We start from the raw sequence: 16,900 nt of genomic DNA on the forward strand, positions 1-16,900 counted from the left end.
AGGGGACGAGGCTGATTGATACCCTAAATTGACCGTAGGTGTGACTGTGAGTGTGAATGGTTGTCTGTCTCTATGTGTTGGTCCTGTGATGGACTGGTGACCTGTCCAGGGTGAACCCCGCCTCTCACCTGAAGGCTGCTGGGATAGGCTCCACCCCCCCACGACCCTAACAGGATAAGCAGTAGAAAATGGACAAATGGATATTATCTGGCCATACCAAGCACCAGCTTGTCTTTTTCTCCACTCTTGTTTCTTTGACAGTCCATCAGTGTTGCCAGCTGTTGGTTATGTTTGGCCTCTAGAAAGAAGAAGAATCCAGCTGTTTTCCCTGAGTACTTTGAAACGTACACCTCTGAGGACACAAATTCAATTAAGTGAGCTTAAGCAACAAAAAGCGTTCAGTGTGTGTCAGTGAGGTTACTTTTCACATCCCTTAGTTTGTAACTCTCTACTTATTCATATTTTCTACTCAGTAAATGTCTTTTTTATCTACAACTATGGACTTGTTGAATTATGTTTGTGTGTATTGTTATTTTCTAAAACCATGTGAATCCACCAGCCTGCAGGTGTGACAGCAGGACTACGGCCGGCTGTGAAATGGGGTCTGGAAGGTGCATCTGTAAAGGACAGTTTGCTGGCGAAAACTGTGAACGGTGTGCAGACGGATACTATTACTACCCTCAGTGCATTCGTAAGTCTAGTTCTTGCTTCAGCCCACCTGTGCTGGAAGTCCATTTTAGCTAATGGGTAATTTGATAGGCTTCATACTTTAAATGTGCTGCGGGGAAACAAAGACAGGAATGTGGTTGAGATGTCACACTAGTGTACGATATCTGATGTGGCATGAGCCACATCTGGTAGCTACAAATTCAGGTTGCTTTAAAGAACTGAACAGTGATAGATTACAGACTTATAACTGTCTTAATCAAAGATACAAATTAATAATGTGCTTTTTCTGTGTTTCAGAGCTCAATATTTTACGTTTCCTAGGCTCAGTGAAATTGGACCCTCAGTGTTTCAGCTCTTTGTGTCTCTCCCTGATACCTTTTCTTGAAGGAATATTACCTTTCTCTTAAAATGTATATGAAATGCACTCTGCAAATAGACTACATTTATTACATATTTTTATGGTTTCATTATTCTACATACTAGCCCTCTATTTTAACTAATAGATCTGCAAGGAGAGTTTCCCCATCTTATCTCCCTGATCTAGTTACAGACACCATTTTTTTTTCTTTTAGTGGTTGTCTGTCTTTGTGTGAGATTTTCAGGTTACTGTATGAACTTGCTGTAGCCCTTAGCCTCTGTGTATGTGGAATTTAAAGCTACAGTGTGAAACTTCGGTCTCCCTCTGGAATTGAGAAGAAAAAAAATGACAACAACACAGATGGAAGTTGTAGCTACGTATCCAGTGGTGTGAGACCTGGTGTGGTCTGTGATGAGTTTATAGGGTTTTGTTAAAATCCGAGAAACGCTGCAGTTTGACCAACTTTTTTCCTCGGTGTTGCCACAAACTCAGATTTTGAAAGCAGCTGCATTTGAGTTTAATGAGCATCCTGAAAGTTTGTTTTCCAAGGGCTTGAATGATAAGAACATTCATTTATAAGTTGCAACAAAAATTCAATTATTTATCTCAGAGGAAGCATTGAATACTTTAACTTTTATTTACTCTGAATTAGGTTCCTGGTCCATATGAAGTACTAATCATGATTGTATTTTTCTGTGTAAAACACCTGATTGACCACTGGAATGTTGCTGTTTCCATTATGCACATTAAAAAAATTACATCTGTTGTGATACAATCTTCAAATTAATCAAGAGCTCGTAAATTCACATTTGGCATTTTGATGAGTAGTAGATTTATGACAGGATGATATTAAATGCTGTTTACTGCAGGTTGTTGGCCAGGAGATAGTAAAATGTCTGAGAATGTAAACACAGCCACTCTACTTTATGTCTCGGTGTGAAATCTTTACAACATGTGTTTGAAGTTAATGTTTCAAGAAAACATTTTCTACTTGCTGTAAAAGTGAAACTGTGAAAATGGATTGTGGTAAATAGATAAACATACTGTAACAGTCATGAACAAACTCTTGCAAGTTGAGGAGTCATAGAGTTATCAAGTTTAAGAGTCATAACTTAGGCAAACTTTGCACACCTTAAGTTAATAGTCAGGCCAGAGGCGATGCTGGGACTAAAACAATACGTAAAATGTTGTGTTTTATTTTTATTAATTCATGATTTCATTCTAATTTTTTTTAAAGTTCCATTGTGTCACTTTTTGCTAACCTTTGCTGGAGCTCAAAAGCGATAAGCTTTTTGCTAATGTGGAAGGTTTTAAGTTTCACAGTGTTTGATTGTGTTTTCCTCAGTCGCTTTATGGATAATGACTTATAATGTTTTTTTGTTGTATTTCTTGTCACAAAAGCATTTTGTGTAAATAAAGCTGTAGTTTGAATTATAGGGGTCTTAATGTAAAGCCATTTCTTTGTCATCAGGGTATCCGGACCCCCAGACGACCACCAAATCCCCTGCAGGACCTATTGTGGGTGAGTTTATTAGACATGGTCTTGTACCTTTTCTTACCCCAAAATGTGTGCTAAAATAATGCTGTTAATTTTATTTTTGTCCCTATGTTTTATATTTTCCCAAGGACCCACTGCCTGTGCACCAGGTTATTTCGGCCCACCCAACTGTCAGCGTGAGTGTGGTTAGACTTGATACGATATGTGAACTTCTTTTAACCCTTCTTCTCATTTGCATTTCCTTTATCTGGTATTTTTGCTCCCTTAAAAGCTTTTTTTATGCGTAGTCCTTCCGTTGTTTTGGGTGACTTCAGTCCCATTTACTCTTCAGCAGCTTAAGGGGACAACGAACGGCACCACAGAGTCTGACTGGGTTTTCTTTAGAGTTAAGTGTTACTAACACGTGGCACACATCAGTCAGGAAAGGGCTTAATGTGCAAAGGAGCAACTAAAGACCAGATCATCTTTTTAGGCCGTATGAAAACAGAACTGTCAGTATGTATTATGTTTGGATAAAAAGGGATTATTAAATTTCTGGTTTAATACATTTTCAGATTCTGCAGATCTCTCAACAATTGTTGAACATGACAGTCAGATCGTCTTAAATTATCATCAACTGGTTCTCAAAAATAATCAGTTGATTATTTTTGAGAACTACGATGACCTGGATGACTGAGAATATACACAAATACGTCATCAGTTGGGATTTAAGTTCAAGTGGGTCTCTGTGCTCTCATGATGTCCAGTTGGGACTGTTCAGTGGGAGCTAACCAGGCTATTATTAGTTATGGCCCCTGGTCTAAATTCCCTTTTCTGGTTTTCTCCAAGCTGGGAAACTTGTTATTAGTCATGCAGCCTTTCTATTAAAGCAAAGACCTTTAACCTTCAATTTTTTTGTTTTATGTTTGGAGAGAGAACAGAGACAAACAATAACTCTCCTTGAACTTGACTGTTAACATGGCTTTCATCCTGTGAGCTGACAAAGAAGGAATTTCACAGTCAGCCTTCAAAAATCAGATTTTAGTGTTTAGAAGCTGCTTAGGGGCAAAGAAAACTGTGGCAGTCTCTCTGGTGGTTTCCCTGACTTGGTGCCAAGTCCATTCACATACCGATACCAGCCGAGGCTTGGCAAGATGCTGCCTCCAGTGTAGCTTTAACAGGCTGTGCCACAGTAAGAGGAAAGTACAATTGATGGAAGTATTTGTTGTTCTTGGTTGGTTAACTTCAAAAACAGAAATCAGGGTCGTTTAAGAAGTGTAGACTGCTAATTTGAATTTATTGCATAAAATGATTTCCATTGTGTTATCAAAGTAAGCATTTCCTGTGTGTTTGTTCACAGCGTGTGTATGTGACTACCGAGGCACAGATTACAGGTTGTGTGACGCTTCAGGACGTTGCCTGTGCCGTCAAGGTGTGGAAGGGCAGCGATGCGACCGCTGTCAACCAGGATATCACTCCTTCCCAAACTGCCAGGGTGAGACAAAATCACCCCTGCAGACTTACACAACAATCTTCCCATGACTTTACTTGGGACAAATATACTTATGTAACCTAAAGCCGTAATCTAGAAAAGGAAATAGGATGTTTTGACATGGCGGCACAGAACCTATTGATAAACTTGACTAATTACAGTCAGTTCGGTAAACAAGCTATACGAACTGTGGAGTCTGTACTTAAAGCGATACCTCCCCCAAAGTGTATTTTGACTTTAAAGTACTCACAAAAATGTGTCTTGGGCTTATGAAGATGGTTTATTTTCACTGCTGCATTGCTTCTCTCTTGCTCCAGAATCCATTTATGTGTATTTAGCATGAGGCTACTGGTGCCCCATAGCTGCAACTTCAAACGACAGCAAAACGTTCATTTTTGAGCTCTCAAGAGCATCATCCAGTATAATCCATGTCTTCTTTATCCAGCCATGTGCATAGTTTGATTTTGGCTAAATGTAACAAACTATGGCACTTAAAATCCATTGTTTACTGTAGCGCAGAGCACACCCAGCTGGCGCATTCAGTTGAACTCACTAATTTTAGTACCAAACTGGAAGGTTTATAAGTTGTTTGTCTTTAGCTTAAATCAAAGGGTTTGCAGATCACCAAACATTCAGCTGGGTGTAGAAGATGTGGTTTATGGCAGACAGTGCCAGTTGGTGGCTAGGCCATTAGCTTTTAGTTCATTATGCTTGGCTGGCTCTTTCTGCGTTTTGGAGTCACAAAGATGTGAAGCAGTGGGAAAAAAAAAACCCATCTTCATGAGATCAGGGTATCTATTTGAAAGTACTTCTTGGCAAAATACTCCTTTTTGCTCAAGTATTGCTATGAGACACGACAAGCTCTAAGTTTTACGAATCTGGAGAAGCGCCAGCATCATCTCATCTCTGATTATCCACTCATGTAGTTTTATCTCAAATGATCTTAATTTGTCATCAAATTGTATACATTTATTTCCTTTAATATAATATCTGTCATCTGCTTCTTTTGTAAAAACTGCAGTATTTATTTAGATTTTTTTTTTAATAATCCTTAAAAGAAAAATATTTTCTGTCATTCCTTGCTTTCTCATCTCAAACACTATCATTTTCTCTTGTTCTTTTTAAAAATTGGTCCGTTGTGCTGTAAGATGCTTTTGTGTTTGATTCTTTGTATTCACTTCTCTCTCTTCCACCAGCGTGTGTCTGCAATGGAGCCGGTATAAATGGCGGTGTGTGCGGTCCAGCTGGTCAGTGTCCTTGCCTCCCCAACTACGAGGGGCAGGACTGTGACGAATGTGCACCAGGCTACTATGGATACCCAGATTGTGCTGGTGAGTGGTTGTAGTTCCTCCAAGTCCAACAATGTATCGCAGAGTTGGCATATAAGCAGATACAATACACACGTGCAGACACATTACTCACAAAGTGGATCCCGATGTGAGCGCTGGTGGAAATATGTTGCTGCTTGTATCACAGCCTTACTGCGGTTTATTCTCATGTTTCTTTTTATGGCCTCTTCCGTGAAACAGACATCCTTGTTCTCCCACAGTATCTAGTAACATCCTGTACCGCCTGGTAAATTGATGTGTCTTGGATGACAAGATATTTCAGAGGAAACTTCTTCCTTCTAAGGAATCTGAATTCCCCACGACTGGGAATCTCTTCAGGAGATTTGAGTCTTGAAACAGTCGCTCTCGTGTGTTTCCTGTTCCTGCAGCCTGCCAGTGCTCACAGGAAGGCTCGTACGGCTCAATATGCAACCCAGTGTCAGGTCAGTGCCTGTGTCTCCCCGGGGTGGTGGGCCAGCAGTGTGACCACTGTGCTTCTGGACTCAGGTTCCCTCAGTGCTCAGGTAACCACATCCCAACACCTCACGAATAGAATCAAGCTTTTATATCAATAAAAGATTTTATAAGTTCATGATTTAACTTTGTTAAATGTAATGAGAATTTTAGGGCTGCGCCCCACTAAGAACTTTCTGAGCCACTGTGTGACTACCAGGGTAAATGAAAACCACGACCAACGACTTTTCTCTAGTTACAACTCGCCACTTTCCAACCATAGTTTATAATGAGACAAAGAAAAACATTGCTATAGATGGACGAAATCACAGCAAAGACAGGAAAAAAGGAGGCTGCAGCAGATGCAACGCACACACTCACATGCACAAGCATTGAGTCAGGTGACCAAACATGAAGCTGTGAGCAGACCATAGCTCTGCCTTCCCATTCAGAATGTAGCTTTAGCAGCATTTTCGCTACAATTAGTTATTCCGCCACTCATCAGTTGTTAATCAGAATGTTAAAGGTAAAGTTTGGTTATTTTGATGTGGCTGATGACCAGTCAGCGTTGTTGATGATGGTCAGCTTGTCCTCTTGTCTGGTGAATCAGCACGATGCAGCGACAGGGTACGAGTGGTACGAGTACCAGCAAAAACAGGTCTTTGAGCTACTAAAAAGTCCACCCCTCCAAGTTTATATGTCCCTTTCCCTGCTCGCTTCACTTTTTACCGTTTCCTTTTAAGACAAACATTCCTCAATCACACAACATCCATATTTGTATGGACAGGCGCAGCCGTACGTCCTTCATGCTTTCTTACGCCGGCTGTATTAATAAATGTGGTTATAACTAAGCTACGAATGTACTTGCTGAAGTTCTCAATTTGTGAAATTTTCACTCCACTTCTGGAGGAATCTCTGTGGTTTTCAGGGGGCAGCCCTAGACGATGCTTTCTTCATTTGCCTTTAATTTAAATGATTTGTCTTCCTTGGGATATAGTTAATGTGGTACTGCAGAAAATAAACATCCTAGTGACAAACTTCTTTTTTTTCTTCATGGTGTGTTCTTCCTGTGCCTCCAGCCTCTATCACTCAGTGTAACCCGGCAGGAACTGAGTCCAGCGATCCTCAAACGGTACGCCACCCTTTTTTTGTCTGCCACAGCTTTGATCACGTTGCCTTTAAATAGCCTCCATAACAAGTGATCACATTCCAATCCAAAGCTGCCCATTTGGGCGTGTATTTGCTGTGGTTGCTGATAACACAGCTGTGCTGTTGAAAAGTTCAGAAGATTTAACAAGGAAGTGGGTTACCCCCCCCCCCCCCCCACCACCACTGAAATGTTAGTGTAATTAAAACAGAGGAAAAGAAACTTCCTTTCTTTCTGAAGAGGAAGAAAAACAACATGAACTAATGCTTTGACATTTTAAGGTTTCAGGTTTCATTTTCAGGTTTTTTTGTTTGTTTTTTTGGCGGGGGGGTGGGGAGGGAACTGCACATTTCCACTCATTCATAAAACTGGCAACATATGTGGGCATTTGATTTATCTGATTGCAAACACACTCCACCTGCATTTCAGCAGAAGCTCAGCAAACTCTCCTATCAATGACGACTGATTTGTTGTTTCAGAGTCTCTGCCGCTGCCGTCCGAACATCGAGGGAACCTTGTGCGACAGGTGTAAACCTCTGTACTGGAACCCGCCCACAGAAAGTCCTCGTGGTTGTATAGGTAAACTAATCTAATATTAGCTCTGATTGCTGATCTAGTTTTTCCTTTATACCATTAAATCTCTAATAGCAACATGGGCAAGGCCTTAATGTTGGCCTTATTCTCTTGCCCAGAGAATACATCAGCATACCGCTGTCAACAAGACTGGATCTGCCTCCTAGTCTCTTAGAAGGGAGCTGCAATAACACGTTAATACTTGTGAAGTGTTTTCAAGTGTCAAGCTGCTGTTGAATCTGTGAGAGTTCATATTTTATACTGCAGTAATGAGGATCTCATGATATACCTGCGCACCTCTTTTCCATCCCTTCTACGGTGTGGGAATGGAAAGACGGTGAGGGGACAGTTTAACCTGTCTAACCTTCTCTTCTACAGCACGAATGGGGCCACTTAAATAAATAAAAAGGCTTTTATCCTCAGAATGGCTCCAGTTGGCTGTGGCCGGACTTGTATGTCACTGAATTTAAAGCACAAAATGCCTGTAAAGATGAAGATATGTTGTACTGTTGCACTTCAGCCATGAAGCTTCAGCCGCTCTCTCTCTCTCGCTCTCTCTCTCTCTCTCCCTCTTTCTCGCTCTCTCTCTCTCCCTCTCTCTCTCTCTCTCTCTCTCTCCCTCTCTCTCTCTCCAGAGTGCCGGTGTGACATCAAAGGGACCCTGAGTGGTGTCGGGGAGTGTGAACAGGTGATTGACAATGTTTATTGATTTTTAATTGTAATAATTATCAATTCATCCACTCACGCTCTCCTGATTATCTGTCCGTGCAGAAAAGCGGACAGTGTCACTGTAAGCCTAATGCATGTGGACATGCATGTGACTCCTGTGCTGATGGATACTTCCAGCTGCAGAAGAAGAATTACTTTGGTTGTCAAGGTGAGTCCGGACTGATCCGTAAGTGCCGTGTCTTCAGATATAGAAAGACAGGAACCACCAATGGAATCTTGAATAGAAAAAAATATAAGTGCACAGTGTGGGGGAGTTAATGTGGAATGTATTAATACAAAGACAAAAGAGAAGACTTTTTATGAGGTTTTATTAGTATTGACTGGTGACACTTTACACACATCTCCATCCTTCTGGCTACTGAAAAAGTAGTCTAGAGTCTTGTCCAGTTTTCTTATAAAAGATCCTGATGTTGTTAAACTGACTTTACTGCCTGAAAAGAGACATGTTACCAAGATGGCTTTCTAGCAGCGAGACAAAGCTCTGACGAACCAAACCGCAGCATTTTATCTGCACTTGAGTTAACGCCAACATAGATAATGCTTTCTAAACGATCACAACATCTTTGTGTCTCCCTTATAGGTTGCCAGTGTGATATAGGCGGCGCCACCGGCATATCCTGTGACGAGATGTCAGGCCAGTGTCAATGCCGCAAGAATATAGTTGGGCCTAAATGCACCGAGTAAGACATTTTGACTTAAATGCACGTGCAAATCCACAGAATTCCGATTCCTGTTCAGACCCATTTTTATTTTACATTTCTTCTACCTTGTCAGACCAGCACCGAGCTATTATTTCCCCAGCCTCCATCAACTCAAGTTTGAGGTGGAGGATGGCACTACATCAAACTCCAGACCGGTTCGCTTTGGTTACAACCTGCAAGAGTTCCCAGATTTCAGCTGGAGAGGTTATGCTGTACTCTCTCCTGCACAGGTTAGTGTGAATTACACACAATCATGTGGTCTTACTGATGAATCATTACTGGGAAACTTGAATTTTCCAGACTAACTGTCTTCTACTTCAAACACCTCTATATCTTCCTTTTCCAGCCTGTCATGAAAACTCTTTTGCCACTAGAAACACCGGTCTTCCTGTATGTCGGGGCTGATGGGGGGCATCTGGAGATCAGTTCTCTTAGACCTAACGCTGTTTCTTTTCAGCCAGTTGTGATCCTCACTCTTACCCTTGGCTTTCCCGGCCCTTTCCATATTGTAATGCGCTACGCCACCCCACAACATACGGGGAGAAAACGAATCAGAGCAAAGATCTTGGTGGTGGATGAAGTCGGCTTTCAGTCTTGCTGTGACTGTAAGTGGAGGGCTTCATTTGGCTGCGTTTTCTACTCTTTTACCTGGCTTTTTGGTGGATTAACCCTCTCTGTCTGTCTGCATGGCCCACCAGACATGATTTTTAACATTTCTTCTTAAATTAACCCCTCCATCGTCTTGTGAAGTCTGCGCCACGGCAGTCAGCTGTTTGTCACTCTCATCCCCGCAGAGTGAAGTCAGAGTAACAGTGCATGTTGACCCAAAAGCTGAGACGCGACATTTATTCCGTGTGGTTCTGCGGTTCACTAACCCAGGCAGCACCAGTGTGACTGGTACCATCACTGTCACCAATAACAGAGGCACCGCTGGTAAGTTTGCCTCAGATAGCGGATAAAAACTAACCCATCATTAAAAACATGGAAATTGCAAAAAGCAGCAAGCAAGCCGATGGTTTAATGTTTATTTTTGGTGCTCTCAACTGTGAGAATGTGACATTGTGCTACCATTTCTGCTTCTGCAGGGTCAGAACAGAGTAAGGAAGTTGTATTCCCTGAGAGTCCGTCCCCGTCCTTCCTCACTGTCCCGGGAGAGGGCTTCGCTGAGCCCTTTGCTTTGACTCCTGGGAAATGGATCATTCACATCAGGGCAGAGGGAGTTCTGCTGGTGAGTTCCACAAAGTTCATTCTCTGTTTATGTCTTTATAAAGAAGGGCAAATGATTAACTGATAGATTGTCACTCACCCCTCAGGACTATTTAGTGCTGCTGCCCCAAGATTATTACGAGGCGCCGCTGCTGCAGGAGAAGATCACGCAGCCCTGCACGTACCTACCCTCTAGTGACAGGAATGCAAAGTAATTATTAAAATCCATGTTTAATAGCTAACATTTCATTCCTTAATGATGTACTTGCCGTTTTTGTATAGATTAATGGCTTGGTTGAACAAAACCTAACAAGATTCTACTGCAGTGTTGCATCATCTGCCTGCTTTTGTGTCTCAGCTGTCTGTTGTACAAGCATGTGGCCATGGATGGCTTCAGCTCTGTGTTGGGCTCACAGGGGACACTCTCTAGCCGGAGGAATCGCAGGAAGAGGCAGGCTCGGGTGCGGCGTCCCACTCCAGATCACCCCGAGATGGCTTCTCTCAATGGGAGACAGGTGAGGAACAGGTGCTTAGGTGCCTTGCTTACTTGGCACCAGTTTTGAACCAGCTGCATTTTATGGTTGGTTTTATTGGTTTCCTACACGCAGTGTCTGACCCTTGAGCTAACCTCACAATATCCAGATTTAAATCCTAATTGGATGGAGCGAGGCTTCAAAGTGGAAGCACTAACATTTCAATTATGGGTCTAACTGGATACATAAAAGGAATAAAATTGATCAGGTTTTCAATCTTTCAATGTACTTTAATCCCAAGGGAGTCTTTCAGCGATTGATTTCAACTAATTTCATGTTTTATTTGTTCTGTACCATGCAGTCTCAGCTCCAGCTCAATCTGCGTGTGCCTCAACCTGGTCCATATGCTCTCATCCTGGAATACGCCAGCGAGGTGGACAGCGTCCAGAATGTGAACATTCTACTGAGTGGCCAGCAGAGTGGCCAGATCCCAGCTAGGGCCAACATTTACAGTTGTGCCTACAGGTGACGCTTGCATTTTTCTGTATTTCATTGTAGTTGAAGTCGCAGAAGATGTGTGTTAACTAGCTGTTGTATGCGTGTGTGTGCAGCTTTCTTTGTCGTAGTGTGGCTGTGGATGGCAGCAGTCAGGTTGCGATTGTGCAGCTAACACACAGGACTGAGATTCTACTGCAAACATCCACAACTTCCTTCCTGCTGGTGAGGAAAAATCAGCAGCAGGATTATTGTAGTATTGTATTAGTTTAGTTACTACAATAACTTATTTTTATCTGTAGCACAAAGTGTACGCTGTGCCTGCAAAAGAGTTCTCCATGGAGTACGTAGAGCCGAAGGTGCTGTGTGTGTCCACTCATGGCCGCTTCACTGAAGACAGGTAATCATCCACTGGAGAATCAGTTCAATAACCGTACAAGAGTAGATGTTTGTGTTGTTTCACAGTAGGACATCTGTTTTCCAGGTGTGACTGCATGCTTTCCTCCAGCTAGACGAGGTCACTTACCTGAGGCTAAACTTCGGGTCAAACTCTCTCTTTCACTCACAATAAATTCGCTGTAACTCAGCGTGTAATGAGCAGGTTATTTGTTACAGTCACACGTTTGCGTGCAGCTGTCAGCGCACCGTCCTGTCATTTACAGTGTAATTTACTCTAGACGGTGTCGAAAAAGATGTTTCCAATAGGCCAAACTAGGTTAACAAAGAAAAAAGTTAGAATATCTGGAAAGGGATGTGTTACAGTATTTGCTTGATTGTGTTTTTGTATGAAATTGAGCAAGCCAATAGTTGCCTTTAGTTTTGATTTTCCATTATTTAAGTTTAGTGGACTATTAAGATTCTTTTTGGCACTCACACTTGAAATTCCTTCTTCCTGTCCAGCAGTAGGGAGCTCACTTATATGGAAAAGTAAAAGCACTACAAGTAAAAACTGTTACATAAAAGAAATGTCTTGATTTGCATACTAACACAGTTTATTCTCCCAGAAAGTCTCGCCGCTGTAGCTTTTGACAAGTAAGACCATCTCACTGTTGTGTGACGTCTCCAGATATCACTGTCAACCGAGGTCTTTCGACAAGCCGTCTTCAGCCTTCATTTTGTACGCAGCCAGTGATGGGCAGCTGTCTTCTGCTCCAGCTGCTGCTCTCCAACAACCGGAGAATGGAGACTGGAGACAGAGACGCCAGTCAGGGGTGATTCCTGTCTTTCATCCTCAGAGTGAAGAGATACTGCTGAAATTCCCTCAGGTATTCAGAGTGTGAACCGCAAAACCGTCCGTGTTGAATAATTTCTCAAGTTCGTCATGCGGCTGGAGAACTATTTGAGCTACGTCTGCTCCGATATTGATCTAAGGTTTCATCATATCTGTTTGACTAAGATTTTCTCCTTATTTCCTTTCAGACAGCGATCAGTTTCTCTCCCAAGGTGCCTCTCCCAGGCAGGTATGTGATTGTTGTCCAGTACCGCCAGCCCGAACATTCCTCCTTCCCCGTGGACGTCCGAGTGGATGCAGGACGTGACTGGAAGGGTGAGTGTGTCTGAGGAAGTGTTGCACTCACTCCTGTCTCATCAAATGGAGTTAAGGAGTTCATGGATGTATTTAATCTGGAAGTGACGGTTGCTTCTTATGAGCAGATTAAGTCCCTGTGCTCAGGACACAGTGATCAAAGGCCTCGGACACACTTCCCTATAAGGCTCTAACGGAGACTCAGATTGTTGTCCAGCCTGCTGAGGATTCCTCTCATTTTTCTCCTCCCCAGTGACTCTCTGTTCTTCTCTTGCAGGTACAATAAATGCGTCCTTCTGCCCTTCAGTCTCAGGCTGCAGAGATGTAGTGATTGCGGACGGACGCATTGCACTCGATTTTACCCAGGAACCTTGGAGGCTACCCAGCATCTCTGTGACTGTGCCACCTAGGAAGACCCTTATCCTGGTCTGTGTTTATGTAACATGTCAAGTACTGTCCAGATTTTGTTTACGTAAGCGATTATTAAATGAGAGAAATACGGAAAAGAAAATCAGAAACAGTAGGCTGTTTTGTACTGGAGTTGTTCCTTGGCATACTGAGGTTCCTCAGTCTTATACAACAACAATGAGAGGACTGTGTTCTACCTGGCAGCCTCACGCAGCTTTATTAAAGCTCCCAACCACCGTGAGGCCTGGACAGGTTGGCCTTAGCGCTCCAGTTGTTCACTCGCTCTGCCATTTTGCTCTTTACACCAGTGGTTCTTTACCTTTTTAGGGTCACAACAACACTCAAAATGTATTTATTTGAATAACTGCGCTGTCACAGTTATCATTTGTATTTTAGGCCTAATAGTGCAGTAACTGAAAGACATTTCTCCAGTTCCTGAGGTATCTGGACCTGTTAGCATGTAAAAATAAAACTGTACAGTTGTATAGTCTCAATAACTTTTTGTCATAGTTTTTATAGTTTATATCGTTTTTAAGTGCAGATGCGTTTTACTCACACACTCTCGGCCAAGACCCATTTTTATCTATCTTATATATTGCTGCTAAATGTAAAGAACAGTTTCCCATCCAAAAATATGACTTCTTTTTTTCACTCAACAATTTGGCAACTCCCATTATGATCTTATAACCCCCCCATCAATGTCCTGACCCCCAGAATGAGAACCACAGCTTTAGACAAACTCAACCGTAGAGATGCAGGTGAAACATGATCCTCTGTTGTCTGGTTGTTATTCTCTATGTCTCACAGATTCAGGTTTTTTTTTATTTAATAAAATTACAAACCAAAGTGGAATTTTTGGCGAGAATTGTTATTCTGTGTCTTTGTAGGATTATATCATGGTGCTTCCTGAGAATAGTTACGCTCCGGAGCTCCTGAAGGAGAACCTGCTGGACAAGTCTGCAGCTTTCATACAGAGATGTCGTGGAGAAGGCTTCAGTATTGAGTAGGTGCCCGCTGTGCTGGCGTTCATCTACTCTGACAGCAACAATGAGTTTTTGTCAAAGCAAATGTTTGTGTCTGGAGTGCCCTCTAGGGGTGATGGTTTTGTATTGTCTCTCACAGAGCTGTTCTCCTGTTTCTGTCCCACCAGCCGCACAGCGTCTTCCCAGTTCTGCAGGGACTCGGCCCGCTCTCTTGTAGCAGCTTACAATGATGGAGCTCTGCCCTGTGATTGCGACAGATCTGGCTCCACAGGGACCACTTGTGATCCAGTGGGAGGACAATGTCCCTGCAGAGGCAGTGTGATCGGCCGGCAGTGCACAAGATGTGCCACCGGGTTCTACGGCTTCCCCTACTGCAGACGTGAGAAGATCAACATACACGCCAACTTCTTACCTCCCGTCTCAACTTGTCCAGAGCTTTTGACCAATGGCGTCCTTTCTCTCTCCTCAGGTTGTCAGTGTGGCCGCAGGTTGTGTGACGAGGTGACAGGACGTTGCATCTGCCCTCCTCAGACCGTCAAACCGGCCTGTGACGTTTGCCAGAATGAGACCTTCAGCTACCACCCTCTGCTGGGTTGCGAGGGCTGCGGGTGCTCTCCCAACGGAATCAAAGAGAACGTAGGACCTGACTGTGACCGCAACACTGGACAGTGCAGGTGAGTGGACACCGACCACCTAAAACAGTTAATGCTCCAATTACAGGTATAGAGTGTGTACTTAAGGGATCATTTCATGAAACAATGTTTTATAGCATGATGACTTTTGGTGTGCCATACTTGCAATCATGGATGTAGACATGTGTAGCGTCATGTTCAATAAATTATACAAGTGAAAATGTTTTAAAAAAGCATAAGCGGCTCGATAAAACACACATCTTACAGATTTAACAGGAAAGGAGTGAAGACATCAAGTCTGTCGTGAAAGTCTCAAAGGACCAGGCAGCAACCTACCAAATTAAGAAAGAAGAGTTTTCTTTTATATCTCTGAACCGAAACTCAAAAATTCTTTTCTTTCACCAAATAAAGAAAAAACTGCATCACAACAAATGTGCTCCATTATTAGATCAGTGCTGAAAATGTTGAATCTACATTCCAGCAGCCATTAATTCCAACTTCTTGACATCTCATGATACTCAGCAGGCTGCTACTGCAAAATGTAGTATAAAAAAAAACCAAACACTAGTAAGGAGAACCTCAGTGATGAGACCCCACCTCACGCTCGTTCTTTACTTTGCCAGTTTCCCCACTGAGGGAGGAATAAAGGTTTATCTTATCTTATCTTCCAGGGTTATTTTGAAGAATGTTCCATCAAAGGTGCATTTGTTCCATTGGAAGTACAATATCGTCTTTAAGAAGCCAGAAATGCATTTTTTTGAAAAAGAAAGGGTACAAAGTGAAGTGAAAGGTACACAATTTTCTCCTCAGTGACAGGAGTTTGCCTTTTATATAAACTCATTGGTATCTCCATTTTTGCATGCATTCCATCATGTTGTCTTTCTTTATTTTGTATATTTCTTTACTTGAATAATACTTGCTTACTTTGATTATACACACATAATATCTTACTGATACACCCGTTGTTATAACATCAACATCGTCCCAGGAAATGTCCCTGTTATGGACTGAAAAGTGGAAGTGCTGAGCCAACTCCTTAGACTTTGGTTTAGAATCACATCCCACCTCAGTAATTTTATTGCCACACTTGCTATAACACAACTGATGTCACCTGTATTTTTGGGTCAGTGAGTCCAGTTGTTAGTGTCGAGGCCGAGGAAATGACAGAATTTGAAGAAAGTTGAAGAGAGGGTGCAATGTGCTGTTGAGCTTCAATATCATAAACAAACATGAAGTAAAGCAGGTGATGCAACTGTATTTACCTGCACACAGTGCTGTTCAAACACAGTCCTTTGTGTCCATGTTTGTGGTTCCTTCCCTTTTATCAAACCTGCTTTCTAATCCTGGTATAAAAGTGTTGTAAATCACTTCCCAGATTTTGACCAAAGATAATATATCTGTCTGCTCCGATGTAGCTGCAAGCCAAGGATTGGTGGACGGCAGTGTGATCGTTGCGCTGCAGGTTATTATGGCTTCCCTGACTGTGTTCCTTGCAATTGTAACCAAGGTGGCGTCACACCTGATGTGTGTCACCCAGACACTGGCAGGTGTCTCTGCAAGGTGAGCTTCCAACTTGCTTTCATACGCTCTTGTTCATTTTCGCCTCTTGCCCTCGCTCTGACTTCACTCTCTATCATTACCGCCATGTTTGTAGAAAAACGTTGCTGGCATCAGGTGTGACACCTGTCGGGATGGTTCCTTCTATTTTGACCCCTCCAACTCTCACGGCTGTACCAGCTGCTTCTGCTTCGGAGCTGCTGACCGGTGTCAGAGCTCCAGCAAACGCAGGGGCAAGGTGTGTTTGCTTTCCTGCACTGCATGACCATGGACTTTACGTCTATGTCTGTTCTTTTTCTGGCTGATAGCGGTAATGTGGTACATAATATTATCAACATTATTATCCTTATTAGTAGTACTGGTAGTACTACTGGAAGTGGAAATGGTATTATAAGTTAAAATCACTAACAAGCAAGAAAACAAGCATTTAGCATACAGGAAACTAACTTCATCAAAGTCCATCCTCTAAAAGTGTTTGATTTTCTGCACGGTGGTGCAGTGGTTAGCACTGTCGCCTCACAGCAAGAAGGTTCCAGGTTCGAGTCCCGGCTCCATCACGGGATCTTTCTGCATGGAGTCTCCATGTTCTCCCTGTTCCTGTGTGGGTTCTCGCTGGTACTTCAGCTTATTATCCAGCAACACTGTTAGTAGATGGACTTTGACTCTACATTATTGTATGACAACCATTTTACAA

The 16,900-nt window shown here is 42.6% G+C and overlaps 1 protein-coding gene across 4 annotated transcripts in view; it reads left to right on the forward strand.

Annotated features, from left to right (window-relative positions):
• Positions 1 to 16,900, forward strand: part of LOC147261611 (laminin subunit alpha-3-like) — a 55,559-nt gene that overhangs the window by 17,839 nt on the left and 20,820 nt on the right. For 3 of the 4 annotated variants that reach the window (XM_086203715.1, XM_086203716.1, XM_086203718.1), the window contains exons 10-36: positions 560 to 691; positions 2,499 to 2,549; positions 2,654 to 2,701; positions 3,865 to 3,999; positions 5,193 to 5,327; positions 5,714 to 5,848; positions 6,857 to 6,909; positions 7,404 to 7,503; positions 8,133 to 8,185; positions 8,269 to 8,374; positions 8,807 to 8,906; positions 9,001 to 9,157; positions 9,722 to 9,860; positions 10,013 to 10,155; positions 10,241 to 10,344; positions 10,492 to 10,648; positions 10,968 to 11,131; positions 11,218 to 11,326; positions 11,404 to 11,501; positions 12,168 to 12,366; positions 12,521 to 12,647; positions 12,904 to 13,052; positions 13,922 to 14,037; positions 14,185 to 14,396; positions 14,487 to 14,691; positions 16,065 to 16,209; positions 16,304 to 16,444. In XM_086203715.1, coding sequence (XP_086059841.1) covers positions 560 to 691; positions 2,499 to 2,549; positions 2,654 to 2,701; positions 3,865 to 3,999; positions 5,193 to 5,327; positions 5,714 to 5,848; positions 6,857 to 6,909; positions 7,404 to 7,503; positions 8,133 to 8,185; positions 8,269 to 8,374; positions 8,807 to 8,906; positions 9,001 to 9,157; positions 9,722 to 9,860; positions 10,013 to 10,155; positions 10,241 to 10,344; positions 10,492 to 10,648; positions 10,968 to 11,131; positions 11,218 to 11,326; positions 11,404 to 11,501; positions 12,168 to 12,366; positions 12,521 to 12,647; positions 12,904 to 13,052; positions 13,922 to 14,037; positions 14,185 to 14,396; positions 14,487 to 14,691; positions 16,065 to 16,209; positions 16,304 to 16,444 — 3,413 coding nt within the window. The remainder of the gene's footprint in view (positions 1 to 559; positions 692 to 2,498; positions 2,550 to 2,653; positions 2,702 to 3,864; positions 4,000 to 5,192; positions 5,328 to 5,713; positions 5,849 to 6,856; positions 6,910 to 7,403; positions 7,504 to 8,132; positions 8,186 to 8,268; positions 8,375 to 8,806; positions 8,907 to 9,000; positions 9,158 to 9,721; positions 9,861 to 10,012; positions 10,156 to 10,240; positions 10,345 to 10,491; positions 10,649 to 10,967; positions 11,132 to 11,217; positions 11,327 to 11,403; positions 11,502 to 12,167; positions 12,367 to 12,520; positions 12,648 to 12,903; positions 13,053 to 13,921; positions 14,038 to 14,184; positions 14,397 to 14,486; positions 14,692 to 16,064; positions 16,210 to 16,303; positions 16,445 to 16,900) is intronic. The other variant, XM_086203717.1, reaches the window with a different exon arrangement.

The sequence above is a fragment of the Aulostomus chinensis genome, chromosome 5 (genome assembly GCF_037954235.1).
Source record: "Aulostomus chinensis isolate RoL2024-O1b breed Wild chromosome 5, RoL_Achi_v1.0, whole genome shotgun sequence".
NCBI lineage: Eukaryota > Metazoa > Chordata > Actinopteri > Syngnathiformes > Aulostomidae > Aulostomus > Aulostomus chinensis.